The 26460-nt window shown below is 46.3% G+C and overlaps 3 protein-coding genes across 5 annotated transcripts in view; 1 reads left to right on the forward strand and 2 right to left on the reverse strand.

The window, feature by feature from the left end:
- The window catches only part of MRPS16 (mitochondrial ribosomal protein S16), a 317894-nt gene that overhangs the window by 20068 nt on the left and 271366 nt on the right, over positions 1 to 26460 (reverse strand). The gene's annotated exons all lie outside the window — the stretch shown is intronic.
- LOC307222005 (uncharacterized protein) lies at positions 88 to 18750 on the forward strand. 2 transcript variants are annotated; one of them, XM_079986995.1, is made up of 13 exons: positions 88 to 398; positions 1123 to 1260; positions 2932 to 3118; positions 4898 to 5145; positions 9157 to 9331; positions 10653 to 10753; positions 11744 to 11815; positions 12850 to 12978; positions 13912 to 14034; positions 15033 to 15197; positions 16553 to 16720; positions 17453 to 17613; positions 18154 to 18750. In XM_079986995.1, the coding sequence occupies exons 1-13, from the start codon at positions 332 to 334 to the stop codon at positions 18217 to 18219; spliced, it is 1800 nt and encodes a 599-aa protein (XP_079843121.1). In that variant the 5' UTR covers positions 88 to 331; the 3' UTR covers positions 18220 to 18750. The 2 variants fall into 2 exon arrangements, with proteins under 2 accessions (XP_079843121.1, XP_079843120.1); XM_079986994.1 differs by having other exon boundaries at positions 92 to 398; positions 11744 to 11830.
- The window catches only part of TP73 (tumor protein p73), a 71542-nt gene continuing 65691 nt past the window's right edge, over positions 20610 to 26460 (reverse strand). For both annotated transcript variants that reach the window (XM_079986990.1, XM_079986989.1), the window contains one exon: positions 20610 to 25054. In XM_079986990.1, coding sequence (XP_079843116.1) covers positions 24822 to 25054 — 233 coding nt within the window. In that variant the 3' untranslated portion in view covers positions 20610 to 24821. The remainder of the gene's footprint in view (positions 25055 to 26460) is intronic.

Below are 26460 nucleotides of genomic sequence, written 5' to 3' on the forward strand. Positions count from 1 at the left end.
GCCTCCATTAAGGCAGACCGGAACCGGAGCCTGTCCTGCAGGATCTCCTAGAACATTGCTTGAAAACTGCCGCTCTGCAGACGGAACGAGGAACTCTGGCCCACAATCGGAAGCCCCCTGGAATCCCAGAAGCAGAACCTTCGAGATAATTTGAAATGAAACGGACCTTCTCTGTTCCTGGACACTGGGCCTGGTGCCTCCTGCCTGCAGATCCCAGAGACATAACAATACCTGCCTGCAGACCCACAGACATGCCGCCAACACCGTCCTCCTAATCCTGTCCGCAGCCAGCAAGATGCGAGCTAACCACAAAGGAGGGGTTTAACTGAAAATGCTAGTGAGCCACCTGGCTTCTCTCCTCTGCCTCATCACCACACAGGTCCTAAGCAAGATCCATGGTAAGACCCTTACGTGATGGGTGGGAGACAAACGAAACCTAGAACCCCTTCTGTGACTGCCATTGTAAAAATAAAAATGGTTCTTAGATTTCATAGAACCAAAGAATTTCAGAGTTGGAAGGATCACTTAAGCCAATCACCATCAATGCAGGAAGCACAACTAACATTTCTTGCCTGCCCGTAAGGTCACAGGATTGCATTATTGCAATGTCAAAGGTAAAATATTAAAATCTGTTAAATGCATGATCGAGGGTGGGTCCCAAAAGTGTGTATCTCAGGTGTTCAGCGTCCTGATGAAATCGCCAGGAGACTTCAAATCAGCTAGCGCAGGAATGTCCAGCTTTTGTGTTAGTTGCCTCTCTTCATTTAGGGATAATTTGTGCCCGTTAGAAGAGGAGGAGCAACATTTTGGGGGCTGAGGGCTATATTCCCTTGTGGATATTCACCCCCCTTCTCTCCTCTGCACCCATCCATTCATTCTGTCTCTCCTACACACACAAACTCAAGGGTGCTGAGGCTTTTCACCCCTAGGGCCTCATTCCCTTCTGGGTCCGCAACTTTCAATGAACTTTACTCTGAACTGGGTAAGTCCCAGTATGTCCCACCCCAGGAAGTGGTGATTTAACATTTATTTGTGCCCTTTCTGACTACTGAAGCCATGCGCCTCCATTTTGAGGGTGGTGGCAGTGATCAACAATTTTGCATCTCTTCCCGGCCTCTCTAGATCCACATAAACAGGAATGTGTCACCAGGAGGATTCTCTGTCACCCGAAGGCCATTTGCCAACTTGACAAGCTGACATCTGATTACTATTGCCGGTGTCTGCCAGGCTACAATGGGGATGGAATAAACAATTGCCAAGGTAAGTTAATACCTGTGTGCACATCTGCCTCTTATGGGGGCAGCAGAGACCCGCAGTGGCTAGAATTCAGTCTTCTATACCACGTTAAAAACATTCCCTCTCATGCACACAGATAGCCCAAGGAACCCTAAAAATGCTTTTAGTGCAGTGTGTGTGTGTGTGATGCGGATGGGTGAATCTGTGGATTTTTGTTTCTCATTTTCCCAATCCTAAATTTGGTTCTCCACATTTCCACATCTCATTGCATTCTTTTTTTAAGTCCTCATGAAAATTAATCAGCATTTTAGTGCAGATTTCTCCTAATATACACAAGCTTCTATGCAATTTTGCCTAATACACACATTTTTTACAGAGCAACTTTTCACCATATGGATTTTTGTAAGTCATATTCACTAATGCAGGCATGTCCAAAGTCTGTTTCGGGGACCTAATCTAGCCCACTGGTTGATTTAATCCAGCCTCCATGGCCCAACAGCTAACAACTTTGGTCGGGCCTCATGCATGTTCACTTCATCAAATCTGGCCCTCTTTGAAAAAAGTTTGGGCACCCCTGCATGCATTCATTTTATGCACACTTTGCCCCAGTATATGTATTTTTGCACTCGGCTGCGGAACTGCACTGCAAGTTTCAGAAAACTGCAAATTTCAAAGGAAGGTTGTGCTTTGGTCCACATATTGTGTGAATTAAATGTGAATCAAATGCGAATTAAATGAGAATTAAATACAAATTTCTCTTGTATCCCTAGTATCCAAGTATCTTGGAACTGGAAAGACCTGGATTCAGTGTGTCTGTGTGTGTGTGTGTGTGTGTGTGTGTGTGTGTGTGATTAATTATTGTTTAATTGCTTCATGATGTTTTCTGGGATGTGATTCATAAATGAAATAAGTGAATAATAATTACTCACCTTTGTAACATTGTGTGGTCTTGGTTGATCACTCTCCCTCCCTCTCCCAGACTCCATTTATCCGATCTGTAAAAGAGGGATATGATTAAACGCTTCCTTCACAAAGTTCTTCTGTGGAAGAAAGAGATAAAGACAGATACTGAAAGATAAATTTGTCGACTGAGATTTGCTGCCTATATTATTAATAGCAAGTGTTGCAGAGACTAATATTGACCAGTTTGAAGCTATTGGAAGCATAAGAACCGACTCCTTTTGGAATAAATCATTGTTCAGACTCTTAAAAATATTATTCAAACTTTTACTGACAGAACTCTTTTAAAATAAAAAAGATATATCAAATCACATCTCCAAAATATCCATACAATGCATTGTGCTGTCCAGCAAAAAGAGTCACATTTTATAAAATATGAAATAATCCAAACAGACCTAAAAGCAAAGGTCTCTGTCTCTGTCTCTCCACACTCTGCATTCCAGCCTCCAGACTGTTTACTCTCCCTTCAGGAGAACTTCGTTTACATGCTCACTCCCTTGAGTTTGGGAGAAAAGACTCAAAGGCAACTTGATTCAGAATTGAGATTTGCAACCCAATACCTCTCACATAATCTAAAGTCACAACACTCACATGTTAGCTACCAGAGAAACAACGATCAGTTAATCGTTAACTTAGCAAGAGCTCAAAGTGTTCTCCTTGGCTTTAATATACTGTAACCTCGTTGAAAAACCTACCTACCTACCTGAACTGACCTCACTCTTTGTCTGCATGCAGACCCTGGGTTCCGCATCACCATTTCCAATGCATCTGTTTGCGATGGGTTCGGAGAGCAGGTCTGTCTCCTCAAGGCAAGAGAGAGGAAAGTCACCTTCAACATCACGGTCTCCATCTTCGGCAGACGCCACCAGCACGAAGTGAGGTGGTACAAATTCTACTCCGGCCAAAGCCCACAATTCTACAGGTATGCTTGCGTGGAGTGCAAAATACAATCTGGTGTGCATCTCTTAAGACGTAGCCCTATCTGTAGTCCTTTTCAAGGCAGCTGTTCACCAGAGGTGAATTTCGGGGAACATGACTGGTTTGCCCGTAATGGGCACCGAGCTGAGAGGGTGACTCGGGGGCAGCGCAGCAGTGACTTAGAAAGCAAGAGGCAGGGAGGGGCTGGATTTTGGCATCACTCCAGTTGCCGCTAAAATCTGAAAGCCCCAAGTCCACCACTATGGCATTTGAGATGTCTTTCTAGTTCTGAGCCATTACAGAAACTTCAACAATAACAAGAGGCTTTAAAACAGCCAATGAGTTGCTCCCTTCAAAACGAGACAATGAACACAAGGCAGGCACCACATGTACAATGTCACCAACAATGACTTATTTCAGAAATTATTGCAGCCCCAAAGGCTGTTGGGCAGGACCACCCAAGGTGTAATTCCGCCCCCAAAGCTTATTGCCCATTCCATGAATATGTGCGAATCCATATTCCAGCTAAACGAATCCTATTCCAGCTAAACTCTGTCAATTCCCCAAGTCCTGTTCCCAGATGGATTTCAAGCCTGAGGAAGGAGCATGTAAGGAGTTGAGAAGCGCTGTAAAATATGAAAATGATGCTTGGATGGTACTTTACACCTAATAAATTATCTAAAATGTATAAGAAGGCTCCTAATACAGCGGTACCTTGGGTTAAGTACTTAATTCGTTCCGGAGGTCCGTCCTTAACCTGAAACTGTTCTTAACCTGAAGCACCACTTTAGCTAATGGGGCCTCCTGCTGCTGCCGTGCCGCTGGAGCACGATTTCTGTTCTCATCCTGAAGCAAGGTTCTTAACCCGAGGTACTATTTCTGGGTTAGCAGAGTCTGTAACCTGAAGCGTATGTAACCCGAGGTACCACTGTAATTGCTGGAAGTGTAAACAGGTAGATATAGATATAGATGTAGATATAGATATAGATATAGATATAGATATAGATATAGATATAGATATAGATATAGATATAGATATAGATATAGATATAGATATTCCATACGTGGGGGACTCGCAAGAAAAGGAGGGTATTTTGGGAAATGATACATGATGAGATAAAAAAAAGATGTTTAAAATGAGTTTGTCCGAAAAGCCTGAAGCATTTCTGTTAAGGATTATAGGGGCAGAAATCCCCACCCCACCCCGCCAAAATGCTATGCATGTAACAACATCAGCTAGGATTCCACATGTGAAAAAATGGAAGGAAGAAGAAGTTCTAGCCAAAGAAGAATGGATAAGTTAGGATAAGGAACTATGCTGAACTGGCAAAATTAACAGCAAAATTAAGAGAATCTAGTGATGAGTCTTTTATGGAGGACCGGATGCCTTTTTCAGACTATTTAAAGAAATATTATAGTATGATGAACTCATAAGCAGGATTTGAGCTACAAGCAGCAGAAGGAATTAGATTACAATGTTGTGATTTGATAGACAGAAGATAGGGGTGCAGCAGAAGGGGAGAAACAACAACTCCATGGGGAAAGGGGTGAGAAGTTGACAAAAAGAAGGGGAAAGACTAAATTGTGCTTTGACTGTATATGTTGAAAATGTTGAAATTTAATGAAATGTAATTGGAAAGAGACAGAGAGAAGCACTGAGAAACCGAATGCAGGCAAGGCTGAAATGGTTTCAAAGCTTGAGAGTGTATCTTGGGAGATGAAATTAAATGGCTTATTTGGTACATTCTCAGCCGTCACTTACCCCATGGATGTTGCTTTGCAGCTATCGGAGAAGATTGGCGCTTGGGAAGAACAGGCCTCTGAGGATGGCTGTGCATGATCGTGGGCAGGCGTTGACACTACTTTCAATCAAAGAGGATGATTTTTACCCAAATCTTTTCTGGGCAGAAGTGAAACCGAGCACACCACCCACCAAGGCGGCCGTGGTTGAGGCCTATGACCTGACAGGCTTCCAGTTGTTAAATCCTTCCAATCTGAGATACTATTTTGCTCTGGATAGCATGCCTATAGGTAAGGCAACTTTTAAATTCTCCCCTAGATTTGTTGCAACTTGACTTCAAGACAGCAGATATGCTCAAGGAAGGAAGGAAGGAAGGAGGAAGGAAGGAAGGAAGGAAGGAAGGAAGGAAGGAAGGCCGATGCTCACTCTATGCAGTGGTACCTCGGGTTAAGAACTTAATTCATTCTGGAGGTCCGTTCTTAACCTGAAACTGTTCTTAACCTGAGGTACCACTTTAGCTAATGGGGCCTCCCGCTGCTGCTGCGCGATTTCTGTTCTTAACCCGAGGTACTATTTCTGGGTTAGCAGAGTTTGTAACCTGTCTGTAACCTGAAGTGTCTGTAACCTAAAGCGTTTGTAACCCAAGGTACCACTGTATAACAATAGTATAACATTAATATGCATCCACTCCTCATGTCAGTGCTGCCTTAAAATAGCAGCAGACATAAGTTTCAAACCTGGTCAGTTCCTCTCCATACAATGAGATGATAATAATAATAATAATAATAATAATAATAATAATAATAATAATTTATTATTTGTACCCCGCCCATCTGGCTGGGTTTCCCCAGCCACTCTGGGCGGCTTCCACAGAAACCAAAAATACACTAAATATCACAGATTAAAAACTTCCCTGAAGATGTCTTCTGAGTGTCAGGTAGTTATTTGTCGCTTTGACATCTGATGGGAGGGCGTTCCACAGGGTGGGCGCCACTACCGAGAAGGCCCTCTGCCTGGTTCCCTATAGCTTTGCTTCTCGCAATGAGGGAACCGCCAGAAGGCCCTCGGCGCTGGACCTCAGTGTCCGGGCAGAACGATGGGGGTGGAGATACTCCCTCAGGTATACTGGGCCGAGGCCATTTAGGGCTTCAAAGGTCAACACCAGCACTTTTAATTGTGCTCGGAAACATACTGGGAGCCAATGTAGGTCTTTCAAGACCGGTGTTATGTGGTCTCGGCGGCCGCCCCCAGTCACCAGTCTAGCTGCCGCATTCTGGATTAGTTGTAGTTTCTGAGTCACCTTCAAAGGTAGCCCCACGTAGAGCGCATTGCAGTAGTCCAAGCGGGAGATAACTAGAGCATGCACCACTCTGGCGAGACAGTCCGCGGGCAGGTAGGGTCTCAGCCTGCGTACCAGGTGGAGTTGGTAGACAGCTGCCCTGGATACAGAATTGACCTGCACCTCCATGGACATCTGTGAGTCCAAAATGACTCCCAGGCTGCGCACCTGGTCCTTCAGGGGCACAGTTACCCCATTCAGGACCAGGGAGTCCTCCACACCAGCCCGCCCCCTGTCCCCCAAAAACAGTACTTCTGTCTTGTCAGGATTCAACTTCAATCCATTAGCTGCCATCCATCCTCCAACCGCCTCCAGGCACTCACACAGGACCTTCACCGCCTTCACTGGTTCTCATTTGAAAGAAAGGTAGAGCTGGGTATCATCTGCATATTGATGGACACCCAGTCCAAACCCCCTGATGATCTCTCCCAGCGGCTTCATATAGATGTTAAAAAGCATGGGGGAGAGGACGGAGCCCTGAGGCACCCCACAAGTGAGGGCCCAGGGGTCTGAACACTCATCCCCCACCACCACTTTCTGAACACGGCCCAGGAGGAAGGAGCAGAACCACTGTATGACAGTGCCCCCAGCTCCCAGCCCCTCTAGACAGTCCAGAAGGATGTTATGGTCGATTGTATCAAAGGCCGCTAAGAGATCCAACAGAACTAGGAAACAACTCTCACCTTTGTCCCTAGCTCGCCGGAGATCATCAACCAGTGCGACCAAGGCAGTTTCAGTCCCATGATGAGGCCTGAATCCCGATTGGAAGGGATCCAAATGGTCCGCATCCTCCAGGCGTGCCTGGAGTTGTTCAGCAACCACGCGCTCAATCACCTTGCCCAAGAATGGAAGATTTGAGACTGGGCGATAGTTGGCCATACTGGCTGGGTCTAAAGATGGTTTTTTAAAAAGCAGTTTAATGACCGCCTCTTTCATAGGATCTTTCAATGTTCCCTCACAAAGGGAAGCATTCACCACCCCGCAGAGCCCATCACCCAGCCCTTCCCGGCTTGCTTTTATTAGCCAGGATGGGCAAGGATCAAGGAGACAGGTGGTTGGTTTCACACGTCCAAGCAGCCTGTCCACATCCTCGGGGGGTAACGGATTGTAATTGATTTCATGCAACTTGACCAGACAGAGCTCTAGCACTCTCCCGCCCCAGCCCTGCTCCCACGAATATGAGTGATTTTATCTGCAAAAAACTTTGCAAAATCGTTGCAGGAGTTCTTGGGGTCTTTACAAGGCCCCGGTGGTAAAGGTGGTTCCGTTAAATTGCGAACCACCTGAAAGAGTCTCCTGCTACTATTTTCTGCAGATGCAATAGAGGTGGTGAAGAAAGTCTTCTTCGCCGTCGCTATCGCCACGTGGTAGGCTCGACGTTGAGCTCTAACCTGTGTCCGGTCAGATTCGGAGTGAGTTTTCTGCCACCGACGCTCTAGCCGTCTCAGCGCTTGTTTCATTGCCCTCAGCTCCAAAGAAAACCACGGGGCTGTCCGGGCTCCATGCAATCGGAGAGGGCGCTTCGGAGCCAGACAGTCGATAGCCCTGGTTAACTCTGCATTCCAGCGGGCCACCAGGGAATCAGCTGAAAGGCCATCAACATGGGATAAAGCATCCCCTACCACTCTCTGGAAACCATTTGGATCCATTAAGTGGTGGGGGCAGACCATCCAAATTGGTTCCACCTCCCTGCAGAGGGGAAGGGTCGCGGAGAAGTCCAGTTGCACCAGGAAGTGATCTGACCATGGCACTTCTTTTGTTTCAAAAATGAATACACACACACACACTTACACACACACAAACTTCTATATTTCTACATACCAAAGGAGGTCCCCTTCCCGTACACACACTGAGTGTGTAGAAACACAACCTTGTTTCTGACCAGCTTCATTTCATTCCAAATTAGCAGCCAGATTCACTGTTAGAAGGAACGATAGTCATTTTGACTGAATTTTGCCAAAAGTTGGACTGTTGGGTGAGCGATGAAAACCCCAAATTCATGTAAATGCTGCACAAGTTATGGAAATTAAAGCAGACTGAGCAGTTCAGCCCTTTTTTTGTTGGATGTTGTTATTTTTAAGTGGTCTTTGAGAGCACTGTAAACACGAGGCAAGTAGCTGTAGGAGCTCAGAATGTAACAGGACAGCGGGTGGAAGGAGATGTTCTCAGTGCAAATGGGGCACTCTTCCAACCACCTGCCTTCCTATTTAAAGCTGGTCTAGAGTGTGGCAGTTTCCTCTTCCTTAGTCCTTGCAAAACGAAGCAGGGAGGATGACAGGGACAAAACTGGAATTGTTTGGCTTTACCATTGGTCTGCCATTAGCTCTGGCTCCATCTGTCATTGGCTGTGGATCCACCTCCTGGATCCATCTCTCTGCCTTCAGCCCTACCAGCTCCTGCAGCAGAGGGGGGGGGGAGCCAGATGTTGTCAGACTCCCAACTCCCATCAGTGCCGCCCGGCATGACCAAATGGTCTGGGATGATGATGGGAGTTGTAGCTGCGGGGGGTTAATTTCAGCAAAAGCAATAAATACAGCGTTGCACTAGCCTATTCACTGAGGAGGTGTACCTGCTCCTTAAGCCAGGAGTAGCCAATATGGTGCTCCTCCAGATGTCGTGAGACTCCAGCTCCCATCAGCCCCAGCTAGCATAGCCGACAGCCAGGGGTGGTGATGGGAACTTTAGCCCAACTTCATCTAGAGCTGGATTCCCCTAACCTGGGTGTCTGGCTCTTTTTGGACTACAATCCCCATCACCCCTGATGACTGGTCCTGCTGGTTAGGGAAGATGGGAGTTGTAGTCCCAAAACAGCTGGATACCCAAGCTTGGGGAACCCTGATCTAAAGCTTTGCAGGTTTCCTTCCTCTGCCCCATAGCCACAAGTCAACACTCTTGACATGGCACCTCACGACCCAGTGCATCAAGAGGTCTCTCTGTTTTCTTCTTCTGCTTCTATTTTTAGAGGTCGGAGAGTTTTTGGAAGGGGACAACGTTGCCATCCAGTTGCCGAAATACCTCCGGCTTCCTCCGTCCAGCTTTGTCCGGTGGATCAAGGAGCCCCGCCCCATGACGCTGCTGGACAGCCATGCAGTGGTGTTGGCCAACGGCCTGGATGAGCTTGAGATCAGAGGATTAATGTACGCTTGCCATCATCCGGGTGCTTTCAGGCTCAGCCTATAAACAGAAAGGTGTCCTCCAACTTCCCACTTTAGGGGAAGGGCTTATTTATTTTGACGGTGTCTGCCATGAGAATCTTTTGGGAACTATGAAAAAAACCCACAGTTTAATGTAAAGGGGGGTGGGGGTGGGATTGCTTCTTGGTGCATTGTAATGCTGAATGTTTATATTTTAATTTTTGCATCCTAGGCTTTTAAGGAAGCCTCTTTGGTTATCAAGAAGTATATATATTTATAATAATCTTCGTAATAAATTGTATGCGTCAGGGGTGGGGAAACGTGTGGCTCTCCAGATGTTGTCAAATTCCAGTTTCTATCAGCACCATCCAGCATAGCCAGCAGGGAAGGTGGGAGTTGTAGTCCAGCAATATCCTCACTGAGAAGGCTGACACCTTGCAGTTCAAAGGTTCTTCACTGGGGAGAACAGGTTCCAGCTGCTCCTAACACAAGAACATAAGAAAGGCCTGCTGGATCAGACGAACAGCCTGTCTGGCCCAGCATCCTGTTCTCACAGTGGCCAACCAGATGCAGGATCCGAGCGTGAGAGTGCTCTTCCCTTCCTGTGGTTTCCAGCAAGTGGGATTCACAAGCATTACAAGCCTTTGCTCACGGAACTGATCTTTGTTCTGCACGTGTAAGGACCTGATCTTCTAACGCAGTAGCCCCTACATTCTGGGAAGGAAGGGTGTTGTGTATCATAAGAACATAACAAGAGCCTCCAATGGCTCACCTAGTCCAGCATCCCTGTGGACACCCAGATAACCCAATGGGAAGCCCAAACGCAAGACCCGTGTTCAGCAGCACTCTCCCCTCCTATGCCTTCTTGCAACTGGTATTCAGAAACAACCTGCCTTTGTCAGGGGAGGCGGTGCATAGCCATCATGGCTAGCAGTCTCCGATATCCTCCATGAATTTCTTTAATCCTCCTTTAAAGTTGGTGGCCATCGCTGTCTCTCCTGTGGGATCAAGATTCACAGCTCATGCACTGCATGAAAAAGTACTTTTAAAAAATCTGTCCCAAATATTCCAGCATTCAACTTCACTGGAGGTCCATGAGTTCTAGTCTTACAGGAGGAGGGAAGAAGCATTCCTCAGTCTACTTTCTCCATGCCATACATAATTTTATAAAGTTTTAACTAGATTAGAGTGTGCACATGTGGGAGAGAGAATGTGTGTGCAAGAGAGTGTCTAGAACTGAGCATTTCTATATATTTTTGCTCTTTGGGTTTCAAGATTTCATGAAGCATATCTCACCATTGTTATCCCTTTCCTCGTCTCTTAGGGACACTGACTTTGGCTATTTCCGAGCACTTGTCTACGATTTTAGCCCTGATGTCCCTGGAAGGGTGTTAAATGCTCAGAGACTCTTCTTAATAAATAGGGGTATGGAATCTCACCCTCCTTCCCTCTTTTTTTTAAATCCTGTTTTGGTTAATGGTTGTTAAAGCGATACACAACAATTCTTTTCTTGCTTGTCAGTTTATGCCCAACCATCCCAGGTTTCGCTCTGCAATAGCGTTGGCTGCACAAATGAACAAACAATGCCTGAATAGCTCAGTTGGTTAGAGCGCAGTGCTGGTAATGCCAAGGTGGCAGGTTTGATCCCCGTATGGGACAGCTGCATATTCCTGCATTGAAGGGGGTTGGACTAGATGATCCTCAGGGTCCCTTCCAACTCTACAATTCTTTGACTCTAATATTATAGGTATTAACTATTCTGTACCAAAGTATGCTCAGAGCAGCTTATGATGGTGTGGCCAAACAGTACCTGCAACAACCATTTCAGCAAGTTTAAAATACAGCCCAATCTCCTTTCTCAATCCATTCACTTCATCTGCTAGATATTTTGGAAAGTGGTTTGTTTGTCTGCCTGCCTGCCTGTTTGTTCGTTTGTTCTCTATACGTTTGGACAGCTCTCGAGGTATCGTCACCAGACTTGGCACAAGGGTTCTTGAGGTGGGGCTGGCAAACTTCGTTACTGTTTGAATTCCAGGCGCCATTTTGAATCAAGATGGTGGGCCAAAACATGACTTTGGACTGGCTTCACCCAATTTTTTGTGTGACGCATCCAAACTCACAAATTGTAGCCATTTTTTTTTAAAAAAAAACACCATCCTTTTTTATTTATAAAAATATCTGGGCAACGCTCCCTGCTAATAAAATATAAAACAGAAGCATAAGAAAAACAAGATGAAGCAATGACACAGTGGAAATGTGATCATTGAAACATTTTGGAATCATAAATATACAGCCTCTATATTCCTAAATACTGTGTCAGTAAGGCCGTGCTTGGTACTCTTTTTAATCTGAAGACCCTGTTGTGGTATTTTGTGTCTGCGTTCAAGTTTCTGCTATTCACGTGTTTCCTATCAGATATCAGCAAAACCTGCAGTGGAGGCCGGGATGAAGAAAACTGCAAATGCAATCCAGGATTTGAGGGAAATGGTATACACTGTGTTGGTAAATAATTGTGAGCTTTGCTTCTTCTAGTCTTTATTTTAGCATAGTACATAATGATCATTATGCTGCTATAAACAACCATTTATTTCCCACATATAGCGTTGATGCATGAATTATTGTGACATACACAAAAACAGAGGGGGACGCAGGTGGCACTGTGGGTTAAAGCTTCAGCGCCTAGGGCTTGCCGATCGAAAGGTCGGCGGTTCGAATCCCTGCAGCGGGGTGCGCTCCCGCTGCTCGGTCCCAGCGCCTGCCAACCTAGCAGTTCGAAAGCACCTCCGGGTGCAAGTAGATAAATAGGGACTGCTTACCAGCGGGAAGGTAAACGGCGTTTCCGTGTGCGGCTCTGGCTCTGGCTCTGGCTCTGGCTCTGGCCAGAGCAGCGATGTCACGCTGGCCACGTGACCTGGAAGTGTCTCCGGACAGCGCTGGCCCCTGGCCTCTTAAGTGAGATGGGCGCACAACCCCAGAGTCTGTCAAGACTGGCCCGTACGGGCAGGGGTACCTTTACCTTTACCTTTACACACAAACAGAGCCATTTTGTGTGGTGCCACACACCCTACAGCATCCATTTTGTGTGTGTGGCCCCACAACAGTACCTTAAAATTCCTATTGTGTCCGTAGGCTGCAAAAAGGTTGGCAAAACCTGTGTTTAGAATACCTAAAGCTCAGTGGTAGCACACATGCCCTGCATGCAGAAGGTCCCAGGCAGGGCTGGGGTGGAACCTTGTTGGAAACCCTGCAGTGCTGCTGCCAGTCAGTGAAGACAATATTGAGTGAAAGGCAGCTTCTTAAATCCCTGTTTAAATCACCGCTGTATTCAGAACCATGAGGACTGGGACCTTGCTTTATTTTTAAAGGAAGGGCTATCATCCAGCTCCATTTAAAAGGATTCAGGTGGCAGGGGAAGGGCTGGAGAGCTCCTGCCAGTCAGTGTAGACAATGCTGGAATTTGATGTGCACAATGTATGTAGAGCATGGTCCTATATAGTCTCGTTTTCTTCTTTTCTGCAAAGACATAGATGAGTGCAAAAAGGAGATGCCCGTGCATTGCCTGGCTGAAGCAACCTGCATCAACACATACGGATCATATTTTTGTCGCTGTCCGAAAGGCTTGGAAGGAGACGGTGTGCTCAGCTGCATAGGTAGAGGGAACGTCAGCGTCTCTGGTTGTGAAGAATAGTTGGGCTGGGCTGGGGAAACTGTGTCGCCTCTGGGTATTGCTGCAGAGTCCATCACTGACTGTTCACCCCAAGGTCCTAGCTCAATTTAAAATACAACATTAAAAACAGGTTTGTTTGTTTGAGATATATATATATATATATATATATATATATATATATAATGCAATCACAATAATAACAGGGTGGGTCCCCAGGGATATACAACTTGAGTGCCCAAGGCTAAGGTAAAGAGGTGCAGCTTTAGCATACAATGTAAACTGCACAGTGAAGGTGCCAGACACATACCTGTGGGGAGGAGTTTGACTACCTGGGGGCTGCCGCAGAGAAGGCCCTCTCCTGGGCTGCCACCGCCTTTGCTTCTGAGGGTGGTGGAATTACCAATTACCCTCTGCCAATCCTAGCACCCAATGGGGGCCTGTAGGAAGGCAGGCAGTCTTTCAGATGCTTGGGGCCTTAGGGCTTTAAGCACTCGAGTAAGCAGCTAAAATTGGGCCTGGAACTGACAAACATTGTGGCTATGTGAGTCCCAAATGGAGCCCCAGTAACCTGACCACAGCATTTTGGAGCCATTGAAGTATACACGTCTTCAAGGGCAGTCCCATGCAGTGTGGATTGCAGTAACCCAGTTCGGCTAACAGATTATCTCTGAACCTTGGCTGTGCCAGCTGGAGCTCATGGGCATTGTGGGAGGGTTCCAAAAATATCTGGGGTGTTATCAGCTCACCGCTTACAGGCCCCCCATTTCTGGTCCGTAATGGGTGGCCTGTAGCTCAGGTGTAGTAGACCTGACTTTGCATTCAGAAGTTCCAGGCTCAATCCCTGGCAGCCCCAGCAGACAAGGAAAAAAACAGGTCTGAGACATTGTGCAGCTTCTCTCTCACCCCCACCTTTTAGACATAGACGAATGCACCAGGGATTCCCATGCCTGCAACCAGGACGCGACGTGCCTGAACACCCTGGGATCCTACTTCTGCGTTTGCCAAAGCGGATTTATTGGTGACGGTGTTCACTGCGATGGTAAGTTGCACAGACTGAATTGAATTCCCCCCTCCATCCCTACGCTCTATAACCAATCAGATTTGTAGAATGGCTCCAAACTACTACGAGAGAAAATGAAACTACCTCCTGCCGTCCCGCTTTCTCTACACCACATTATTAAGACTTTCATGTCTTCCTATAATTGTGGGCTTTATCCCTAAACTGAAAAGTCTTCCTTGGGCAGGGAAATGTCCTCTCCCTTGACCATCTTTGTTACCCTTTCCTAGTCATATGATATTGTTCTGGAAACACGTTGATTATTTATGGGAGAAGTGTGTGTTGGATGGTTATAAATGAGCAGGAGAGGACAGTTTAATTAGTAATTATACCTCCTCTTACTCACTTGTGTGAGAATGCAAATATGTATTTCAGCAGAGTTAAAAACCACCATCCATGCACATCTTATCTCTATAAGCTATTATGACAAGGTTGAATAACCTTTTAGAACAATTATTATATCCAAGGATGCTTTCGGCAGACTTGGATTGCCTTTTCCCATTTTTGTTTTGCTTTGTTCCCCTCTGAACAAAGAAATCACTCTCAGACTGTTTAGTAAACAAGAAAAAGACAAATTTAACTCACATCAAAAGTTTTATCAGGATCCAATATGTTACAGGGATGACAATCAGGCAGGCAATAATCCTTAAACGTTACAGATATCCATAGTTCAAAATGGAGATTGCTACCTGGAGGAGAGCAAAGAAACGTCCTCCCCCATCGCAGGCAGGGGAAAAAATGAGTGTGTGACCCAACAGAAGAGGCAGGGATTAACCCATTGTCTTTTTCCTGTGACCAGGTTTGGGGGTATGACATTATAGAGTCCCCTCTGTACTGGTTCTGAAACTCCACGGTGCCATTGCCTCTGTTTGTGACTGCCTGCCAATCGTGCATTTGAGATTTGGGTTCCACATCCTCCCACATGGTGTGCATGTGTGTGTCTTTTTGCTGGTGTTCACCTCTCTCTTCTGCTGTTACAGCAAAAAGCAACTGGTCCCCATGGTCTCCGTGGTCCGTCTGTTCCGCCACCTGCGGCCTCCAGAACCAGATGCGCATCCGGCAGTGCACTCACCCGGAGAGCGGCATGCGATGTGTGGGCCCTTCCGCTGATCTCAAGCTCTGTCCTAAGACGCAACCCTGCCCATGTAAGCTGGCCTTCACTTCTTAAGCTGGGGCAGACAGACCTCCCTTGCAAAAGCACGTTTCTTTTATAACTTCATGGGAGCCCACCAGACAACCTCCAGTTGTGCTCACACCGCTAAGAGGGTGGTCATATGCAAGTCCAGATTTCAGTGCCATTTGTGCTTGTAAGCATTGGGTGGGTAGGTGGGGGTGACACTTTCATTTCCAGTTAGTGCATATTCCATAACCTCCTCCTGAGCAATCTCACAAATTTCTATGCCGGAAATGTTCTGGTTTATATTTGTTCCACTTTTGCTGTTCTGCAGCCCCTCTGGACAGCAATCATGTGGAAGCCTTGGGGAAGCATCCCAGAACAATTAATAAAGCAGAATAATTCCACCTCTAATGTGGCACCACTCTTCTTGTGTCAAAAACAGGTTCCAGAGCATGCTTGCAATAAAACACCAGTCTGGAGAGGCCCATGGTTTCTTCCAAAGAATCCTGGTTTGTTCTTGCAAGTCTGGTTTCCCTCAGTTTCTCATTTTTCCAATCTTGACACTCAGTTCTTTACTTTCCCAAGCACTTTGCATTTCTTTTCTCTATCTTTTTTTTTAAAAAAAAAATTCCCATGAAAATGTGTCATTGTTTCAGTGCAAATATATGCTCATACACACATTTCTGTTTGCACTTTCCCCTAACAAATGCATTTAAGTGTATATTGTTTTGTTGGAGAACTGCACCACAAAATTCAGAGGAGTGCAAAGTCTGAAGGGCAGTTGTTCTTCATATTGCATCTATGCCGTTATTCTGCATATTGATTTAGGAAGGGTGAATTAGGCAGTTTCTCATTTAAATGCAAACAAAAACAGAATTCTGCCCTGTACCTATTCTGAGATGCCTCTCCCTCTCCCCTCCCCTGCTCCCCCACATCTCTCACTGATCTCACAGCACCTCTTATGTCCTTTGTCACTTGACCGCTTTTTATCCCCTCTTCCCTATTGTTCAACTCAAGTCCAGAGGAAGTGGAACCATTCTCCTCCCACCCTCCCATTCCTATTTCCTTGTGTGTCGAGTATTTTTAGATTGCGAATCTTAGAGCTGCTAAGCTTCTCTTAGACACACTCTCTCTTTCCCCCTTTTTGCTAAAAGGTATGGAATAAATGCTGTGAATAAATAAAGCCAGGGTGGAGAAAAAGCCGAGGAAATAGCAAAGAGTAGAACTGGGAAGATCCTAGCACTCAAAACACATGCACTTAGCCACTGGCTATTGTGCAACACCAGTCATGTCCACAGAAGAAGGAGGAGGAGGAGGAGGAACCTGCTTGTCCAAAACTGATGTCGAGAATTGGTAAACAATTTTCTCCTTTCTTTCCTTTAGACAACGGCCATTGGTCAGAGTGGTCACCCTGGTCCATGTGTTCGGAGAAGTGTTCTGGGATCAAGAAAAGGATTCGAATCTGTGACAGCCCTGCTCCTTCCGGAGGGGGCCTGCCTTGTGAAGGGGAGAAGGAGGAGCTTGCAATGTGCAACGACAGCCAGTGTCCAGGTGCAGCCATCATCTTGCAGAGGGATTGGGCGATCATGAAGGGGACCTTGCTGGGAGAAGCATAAGGCACCCTTTGGGCTTGAATGCTGAATCCTTAGAAACCTTGAGGGAGTTCCCCAGCTGTGAAGCTCTTCCCAAAAGGCGAGGGCGATGGGTTGGACTGGCAGGTGACTCTTACGCCAACACACCAGCAACGGGACAGGGTCCTCTCTTACATCTGAAGGCAGCAGACAAACATAAAGAGCACTTCACTTCCACTCCTTCATCCATCCCTGTGTCTGCCGCCTGAGGCTGCTGCTGCCTCTTTCTGCCTAATACTAGGGCCGGCCCTGTCTGAAAGCATCCAAGAACAGGCTGCTCTACGGGTCTTTGGTTTGATTCAGCAGGGCTCATCTTACATTCTCACATTCCCTTTCCCCAAGACAAGAACATAAGGAGAGCCCTGCTGAATGAGGCCCCACCAGTCCAACATGCCGTTCTCACAGTGACCATCCCACGAATCGCTTGTTCCTTCCACACTTTTCAATGCACTTCCCCATCACTTTCCTAACTGCAAAAGTCTTGCTTCTTCAGCATGATTCTTTCACCTGCCTCCCTTTAATTGTGCAATCCTGAAGTATGCACTTGAATATTTCATAGAAAATACTGACCGTCTGGCTGCAGCGGAATATCATGGACTGACCCAGCTGGTGGGAAGCCCAAACTGAACCCTTTGCTTTCTCTCTGCCTCAGTTGACGGAATGTGGTCTCCCTGGGCTTCCTGGACTCCCTGCCCCGTCACCTGCGGACTAGGAGTCGTGAGCCGATCTCGACAGTGCAACAACCCTGCCCCACAGCAGGGAGGGAATAACTGCAGTGGGCATGGGTATGAGGAAGGCTCTTGCGGATTTCCGGTGAGAGAAGCAGGTTTTTGAAATCGTGGCTACAAAGGACAAGAGAACGTTTTCAGACAGGGCTGGGGAACCTGTGACTACAACTCGCATCACCCTTGGCCATCCTTGACTCAGATTCCGGGAGGGGAGGACCCAGATCAGGATCATTGCACCAGTGGAGGGGGATTTAATTGTTTTAGCATGTCCCCTCCCAGGACAAGTAGCAGTTTTGGAGGAAGGGTTTTAATTTAGATAGCAGGCCAAAGGGAAAGGGCTAAGGGATTTCGCCGCTAGCAAACTACTTTCCAAAAGCATTCTGTCCCACATGGTTGTTGTTGCTCTTGTTGCTGTTTTTAAAAGGCAAGCATGTCCTGTGCTTTCTGTTCTGAAAATTGCAGTGGTGAGGTTCGAGCAATGCACAGGAAATTCAGCATCTCCAACCTGCAGACTGTGCCTGCCCCAGCACAATCTTTCAATATGTTGTCAGTCTGGATATTGACACACTCTTCTGTCTCATCTCTCTCTCTCTCTCTCTCATTTTTATTTATTTATTGCATGCAGGAGGCTTACTGCAAATACCTGCCCAAACCGTCTGAATCTATAATAACAGGGAAACTGATTCAATGAGTACCCAAACATTGGTCAGTGGGAAGAATACCAGCAACCGGCCAAGTATGGCTTCTCTCAGTTTGTGGGCCAAACTTCATGGTGTTGTGAAGGACAATCCAGCCACTGCTTAGTGAGAATTGGGGCCAGTGCAGACAGAACCATTCTCAGGTGCCCAGAAGCTAAGGGGGGAGGAGGAAAGGAAAAGAATTGTACCAATGGACAACTTTAGCAAAGAACGGTTTGGGAAGAAAACTTTGGAACCATATTAATTGCACTGAGAAACACCTGGAGTTGAGTATCTTCTCTGGAATGAAGCATCCTGTGAAATATCATGCACAACTATGTCCACAGTTAATGGATTTTGCATGGGTGCACAAGAGTCTTTGGAAATGAACACAGATGTCGTGTTTGCAGAGGGGCCTGTGCACTGTGGTCATTTGAGGAACCCAGACCACAGTAAAGCAGATGATGGGAGGAGTTTCTGGTCCCAGACAGCAAAGGGCAGAGACTGGTCAATGATGAATGTGATTAAAGTTCCCCCAGCTTTTATACTGGATCAAATTTATTATTATTATTATTATTATTATTATTATTATTATTATTATTCTACTCTTAGTTTTGAAAGGCTTCTGCAGCATCATTATTACTCTGTGAAACAGAAAGGACTTCTACTTCCAGGGGTGTTCAGGGTGGCACAGGTTTCATGCATCCATCATAAACGACCTACCTTCTCCTAGAAGACATTTTGCTGCATGAAATGGAGGAAAATTCAGGACAGATGAAAGAGCACAGCATGTCTTTAAACTATGGAATTTGCTCCCACTAGAATTAATGGTGGCAACCAACTTAAAAAAAAGGTAAAGGGGCCCCTGACCATTAGGTCCAGTCGTGACCGACTCTGGGGTTGCGGCGCTCATCTCGCTTTATTGGCCGAGGGAGCCGGCGTTTGTCCGCAGACAGCTTCCGGGTCATAGGCAGATACTGAAGGGTAAGGCTATCCTTGATGGAAAACCAGTTGAAGAAGGTGGCAAGTGGGGAAAGTCCTGCCTGCAGACTTCCCGTTGGTATCCATTTGGCTGCAGAATGCTGGACGAGAAGAGCCTCTGGCATGGTCCAGCAGGGATTAGTCCTATCCTGCATACCCATCTTTGATGGCTTTGAAGGGGATAAGACAATTGGCAGCTCCTAGCCAGATTGTCCATGTTTACCCTGCAATATCAGAGGTTTTCAGGTCCCGGCTTGTGAGCCTCCCAAAGGCATCTTTGGCTGGGTGCTGAGAGAACAGGAAACTAGACTAGAATGGCCTTTGGCCTGATCCTGCAGGGTACTTCTTATTATGGCAATACAGCACTCAACTGGACTGGTAATAGATCTTACTCCTGCAGTGTTGATGGGATGTTGTTGTTGTTTAGTCGTTTAGATGGGATAGCATTCTTCAAAGCATGTGAGGGGAGCAGACTAGTTTAGAGGGTAAAGGGCAGGGGATAGCTCAGTCGGTTGAGCATGAAACTCTTAATCTCAAGGTTGTGGGTTCGAGTCCCGTGTTGGGCAAAAAATGCCTGCACCGCAGGGGGTGGGACTGGATGACCCTCGGGGACTCTTCCAACTCTACGATCTATGTGGCTCTCACAGCTCCAGCAACTCCCCTAGTGCTGTGTCCACTGAGGTGCTATCTCACCCTGCCTATTGGTAGGGCCACTCCTGATTCAGTAGCCTGTGTCAGAGGCTGTATCATTTCACGCTGCCGATGGGATGGGTCACATCACGGAATGTGCCTGCAGATCAACAGCAATTCCTGCAGCAGAAATGTTAGCAAGTCCAGGAAAAGACCAGGCACCTGCAACGCTTCTCCTGCACCATCTGTTCTTCTACCTGTAATGAGTGGGAAGGATCAAGCATTCTTGCCCTCAGCGTTAATGCTGCTGCCATCGAATTCAGAAACCAGACAGCTTTTCTAAAGTGAAAAAAGAGGGAAGCATGATGTGATTCACAGTAGTGTGCCTAAGCTGTGCTTAAAAGGTTGCTATGCTTTGTCACTCCCCTTCGGGCTAGAGACTGAAGGAGACTCTCCATGCCTCTTTATCTGGCACTCAGGACTCTCCCCAGGGCACACTCCTACCCAGCCACACTCCCTCCCCCCTCTGGTTTGCACCCAAGTGTTTTTGCCTGGCTGGAATTTGCCCTTGCACTCTTGAGAATGCTTCTTGCTTGCCAGGATGGAGGAGAGAAAATGTGTGTAGAAACTAGCCTTCTGTGAAAAGGCACCCCCCCCCACTGGCATGTGGCCAGTGAATGCAACCCTTTGGCTTAAAACAATTCACTTGCCCCACACTAGGAGCATGAAAGAAAGGGTGCGCGTTTATGCATGTGTGTGCAACAGCGATGCATCTCTCCCTTTTGAGTCAAACGACGTTTGAAATCCATTTATTGTGTTACCCCAAGAAAGCTATAAAAATAACACATTTCCCCGCTCCTCCCCCTCAAAGATATCATTACAATAAAAACGAAACGAAACCTCACAATTCATGACAAAGTTTAAACTCCACTTGTGTTTCTTAAGCCCATGTTAAGGTGAATCCCAAAAAGCTCGGGCACGCACACCTGAGAGGGGTCAGGCAGCCACCAGGAGGACGAGATGCAGAGGTTGCCGTATCAGACATCAGAAAGTTTACTGGCCATTTCCAGAACAAACCAATGTAGATGGATTGTTCTTTGCCCTGCTTCATCTGGGAAATACAACTGCATGAAAGACCTGTGCATGAAAGAGAAGGAATCCCCACCCATAGAAGGGGCAATGGGGTCATGGTACTGGTTTGGACTCATGCACAATGCCGCATGGGAGCCCATACCTTGTCTGTGCACTGAGTGTGGACCTCTGAGCATTAGCCAGCGGATATCTAACTTTGCCCCCAGTTATTCCAGAAGGGACTCTCGTTCAGCACCACTTGTTACAGCAGGGAAAATCGAGTCAAAATAATAATAATGAGGCATCATAGATGTCTATGGGCATAGGGAGCTGGGCCACACACACCTGTCCATTAGGGCACTGTCTCACCAACTTCAGCCTTGATTTCTCCAAGCTTACCTGCCTTCTCAATCCTAGCTCTGCCATTGTAGAACTCGGCACAGAGAAAGAGGAGGAGGACAAAAGTAGTTACAGTGGTACCTCGGGTAAAGTATTTAATTTGTTTCAGAGGTCCGTTCTTAACCTGAAACTGTTCTTAGCCTGAAGCACCACTTTAGCTAATGGGGCCTCCTGCTGCTGCTGCACTGCCAGAGCACAATTTCTGTTCTCAACCTGAAGCAAAGTTCTTAACCTGAGGCAATATTTCTGGGTTAGCAGAGTCTGTAACCTGAAGCGTATGTAACCCGAGGTACCACTGTAGTTGGTTCTGCCTGTTATTGGCTCCAGAGCCACCTGCTTTCCTGTCCTAACAGGCACAAGCCCATCACTGTGGACAGCCTGGGTTTTCAGACTGTGTGGAAGCCTGTAAGTGCTGGCTTCCTTCCTCATATGTTCTTTCTCAACATGGGACAGGGAGGAAGGCAGGAAAAGAAAGAGAAGGGGAGGGAAAGAGAGATGCCACTCCAGAGTTCCCTACAGTTATCTAGAGTGCCAACACCTTTCTTTCCCTTTTCACGGTTTTGAATCTACCAGAGTAAGCTGTGGTTTTGGCAGGTGTATATAGGCCTAACTCTAGCTGAAGCCCAGGTAGGTCAACAACATGCACTCTCTCTGTGCATCTTGTGGGTCTCCGCTCTCCAGTATGGCTATGAATCAACAAAATATGATAGGCCTTTCTCCTGCAAACTGTGAACCTTGTATACCTCTAGGTACAAGTACACTTTACATGCATGCTTGTACACATTACTGTGCTGTGCTTCAGTCCTCGTATTTTTCGAGAAAGTGCGAATGAAGGCTCACCTTTGCATGCATACTAAACAAATGTACTCTCCCATCCCTGCTGCTGACTCCAGGATGCTTCCAGAGCTTCTGGATTTTTGCTCAAGCTGCTCATGACGTGTGCCCAACATTTTGAAATTTGCTAGTAACATAAGCATGCAGATGCACATGCACACTCACTCACTCACACACACACAGAGTAATTATATATAGTAATACTGCTCTGGGAAAGCATTTTTGTGACCACTGAAGATGTGAGAGAGTGGGGAAAAGAACATAAAGTGCTTTAACTTGCTGCTACTTCACAAGCACTATTGCATCTTGGCTGTTCCCAAAGTCTCAGCCCCTGCAGGACAAAAACACATGCACAGTTTTCAGACAGGATCTTTAACAAGGTGCAAATCTGGGTGCTCCCTAGAGATAGTCACTGAGTAGTGATGCAAAGTGGGTGAGAGAGAAAAGGAGAAGGATTTTTTTTGCTGCGTAATGAGTGACAGGTCTGTAGCATTTTGGCTGTGCTAGTTCAGTGGCAGGGGCAGCTGATGTATGTGTCCTGTTTTACAGTGGGCAGTCCTCTGAAAGAGTCCTCTCTTTAAGGGATGGAAGTCCAGAAGAAGCCTATTGAAAAATCAAGAAACCCAAACCCAAATCAAAGTGTTTCCCCTTGCCCTGCAAGGGGCTTTTAAACAAACAAACAAAATCACACAGTGTCACAAAAGGGGGCTCTAAAATTCTACCTGGATGCTGCAACAGGATGGGTGAATTGCAAACTGTTCTTAGCAAAGACAAGAAAACAGAAACATACAATAGCAGAAGCATGTGAAACAAGGAAAGTCAATGTCGAAAATCCTGGTCAGAATCAGGAGGAAATTTCCAGAGGTACCGATTATGTGTACCTGGGATAGAATGGGGAACCTCTGGCCTTCCAGGTATTGCTAGGCTACAGCTTGCATCGTCCCTGCCACTTAGCCATGTTGGTTGGGGCTGATGGGAATTGGAATCGATAACAACATCTGGAGGGTTTATAAGAGTACTGTGTCCAATTCTAGGCACCCAAGCTGGAGGGTAGAGGATGGCAATCAAGGGAATCAATAATCTGGTAACCAAGCCTTATGAGGAACCAAGTTCATCTAGTCCAGCTCTCTGCAGTGCAGGAATATGTAGCTGTCCCTTATCAGGATCAAATCTGCAATCTTGGTGTCATCAACAACATGCTCTAACCAACTGAGCTATCCAGATGATTTATTTAACAAAATAAATCCTGTTCCCAAAATGGCCAACCTGATGGAATGAGTTGCTTTAAAGCAAGGGTAACTAACCAGTTGTCCTTCCAGATGTTGTTGGACTACTACTCCCATTATCCCTAACCTTTCGCCATTCTGCCTGGAGCTAGTGAGAGTTGGAGTCCAATGGCATCTGGAAGCTCCCTCCAAAACCTCTTACCTTTCTGGAGTCTATTGAAATGTGCTGTGATAAAAGAAGAAGAAGAAAATTTAAAGAAAAAGAAAGTTTCTTACAAAGCAAAATTTTGCACTCGAGCCAATAAAACACACACATTGCTGAATGCAGCTCCTTATCACCTAAGCATGAATTTGTTCTGAAATCTAGGGAACACAACCCATCTATAGGGCTTCTAAGCAAGAAATAGCTAGCACCAAACTATATATCATTGTGTGTGTTTTTGTGTATGGAGAAGTGTAATGACAGAGAGCCCATTTCTCCCAAAGATGAAAACTATAGCTTTTTTGATGTTTTGCTTAGGAATCCATTACAAAGACCAAATAATGATTTGGATTTGATCAAGCAATAAACCTTTGACTCTAGAAACAGTTGTGGAATTGTTTTCCTTTCTTGGGTAGGGGAAGAACAATGCCATCTTTGCACCCCCTCAGAAGGGGGGAAAACCTTGTCCATCTGTGAACTCTTCACAATAGCTTACATAGAAAATAGACCTTACAACATCATGGCGAGTATACTGTATATACAATGTGTGTGTACAAAGTTGTCTTGCTAGGCAAAGCCTTCACCCAGCTAACACAGATATCCCTCAGGTTAATCAAATCATAAAGAGCCGCTTTTCTGTTCTGCAAAGCACTGTAGAAAAACAAACACTTTTTTTTTTTGGCAGTCTGTTAAAGAAAAGAAGTCCTTAAGTGGTTTGGTTCCAGTTGGCCATGGAGACCTCCCATGATATACGATAGGTCAACCCCGTTCTCACTTAAAGAAGTTAGGGACTCGGAGACTTTTCTGACGAGGTGGAAGAGAATAGATAAAATGAGATACATGATATCCTTAAGGTACTTGATGCTGTGATACACATTTGACCCAGGTTTGCTACACAACCAAGTGCAACACAACACAGGGGTTTTTTTTAACCCAGTGCATGTCCTGCTGCTAAATGCAACTGCCAAATTAGCTACCCTTTGTGAAAAGGTACATCACAAAGGACTGCATTTAAGCTCCAGAGCGCAACCGTCACATCCTGCCCCAAGCTCTGAAAAAGAATACTTTTCGGTGGCTACCCGAAAGGCTCGTTCCGCCTGGCTGTTGTGCCAAATACCTTTCAGGTCCAATTGTTCAGTTCCTTGCCCTTAATTTGCCGGCTTCCATGTGCCTCTCTAGAGACACTCAGTTGATTTCTCCCTCTGTGAATTCCTCTTTGATGGACTGTTTGCGGGACTTGCAGTCCGGGAGGTCAAAGCCGAAGTCTGCCCACTCATCGGCCCCACTGCGGTTCGGGATGGTGATGGTGTGGCGGACGCGGAAGTGAACAGCTTCCATGACACGTTGCCTCTGCAACTCGCCGGATGTGCCGATGGAGATGGTGGAGGCATTGCTGCTGGAGCGGATGAGCTGCTGGGCTCCGTAGTCGTGGCCCTGCTTCAGTTCCTGGAGGCCCCTCCAGATAATCATCCGGTACTGCTCCGGGATCTTCAGTGCTCCAAGATCCTGCAGAGAAAGGTATTTGGGAGATTGGGTTGACAAAAGGACTGGGTGAACTGTAAGAATATAAGATCAGGTTGCCAGATTTTTTTCAATGAATCTGAGGACACTTTTCAACTTCAGTGGATTTTGTATGGGGTAAAAGGTAAAGGGACCCCTGACCATCCAGTCATGGTCGACTCTGGGGTTAAGGCGCTCATCTCGCTTTATTGGCTGAGGGAGCCGGCATACAGCTTCCGGGTCATGTGGCCAGCATGACTAAGCCACTTCTGGCGAACCAGAGCAGCGCATGGAAACGCCGTTTACCTTCCCGCTGGAGCGGTACCTATTTATCTACTTGCACTTTGACGTGCTTTTGAACTGCTAGGTTGGCAGGAGCAGGGACCGAGCAATGGGAGTTCACCCCGTCGCAGGGATTCAAACCGCCGACCTTCTGATCGGCAAGTCCTAGGCTCTGTGGTTTAACCCACAGCGCCACCCGTGTCCCAACTTTGTATGGGGACTGATTTGTAAATCTGGGGACTGTCTCCAGGAAATGCGGACATCTGGTAACCTTAATATAAGAAGAGCCTGCTGGATCAGGCCAACAGCCCATCTCTCCCAGCATCCTGTTCTCACAGAGGTCAACCAGATGCCTTTGGAAAGCCCACCAAGAGCACTCTTCCCTGCAGTGTTTTCCAATGATTCGCATTCAGAAGCATTGCTGCCTCCACATAGCTATTGTGGCTCATAGCCATCGATATCCATCTCTAGGGATTTGCCTCTTCCAGTCCTGATCTCTCTACCTCATGGCTACTATTTCAAGCCAAATAAATAATAAACAAACACGGAAGGCCCAAGTACTACATGTTTAACATAGAAAGTGCTCTGGCCCTCCATGTGTGATTCATGTAGGAGAGAATTTGGGGGAGGAAATGAGGAGACACAGAGGCCCAAACAAGTCTCATGTTCTTCTCAGAGGACTGATTTACAACACAGCCAGTTTTAAGTCCCACTCATGAAAACAACCATGGATTCATGCACAAGTGTTAATTTAGTTAAAACAGAAAGCACTCTATTACAGCTTTCCCTAACTTTGTGCCCTGCAGGTGTTTTGGATTTATTTTGCGGGCAGTTGGAATACCATTGCCTCTCTTTTCTTGCTGATGATGCCAGCCATTTTGTACTGGCACTCAGATAACTTTTATGAAGAAATGAGTATCAGCACCTCATGGGTTTTTTTAAAACAACGACAACATAAAGAGTTGGATACCCAAAACGTCTGGAGAGCATCAAGTTATGAAAACTCTGTTGTGAGTTAGGTGTGGGCATAACTTAGGAAAGATGAAGAGTCTTCATGCAAAAATGGGATCTTTCTTTTTTTTTTAAAAAAAAACCAAGCGAATACACAACACTAAACTTTATGGGGTTAA

Source organism: Podarcis cretensis (genome assembly GCF_951804945.1).
Source record: "Podarcis cretensis genome assembly, chromosome: 8".
NCBI classification, from domain to species: Eukaryota; Metazoa; Chordata; class Lepidosauria; order Squamata; family Lacertidae; genus Podarcis; species Podarcis cretensis.

Coding starts and splice junctions, on each gene's coding strand:
- LOC307222005 (XM_079986994.1), top strand. CDS start 332: ATGCTAGTGAGCCACCTGGCTTCTCTCCTCTGCCTCATCACCACACAG. Junction 399..1,122: donor GGTCCTAAGCAAGATCCATG/GTAAGACCCTTA, acceptor CGGCCTCTCTAG/ATCCACATAAACAGGAATGT. Junction 14,035..15,032: donor TGACGGTGTTCACTGCGATG/GTAAGTTGCACA, acceptor CTGCTGTTACAG/CAAAAAGCAACTGGTCCCCA.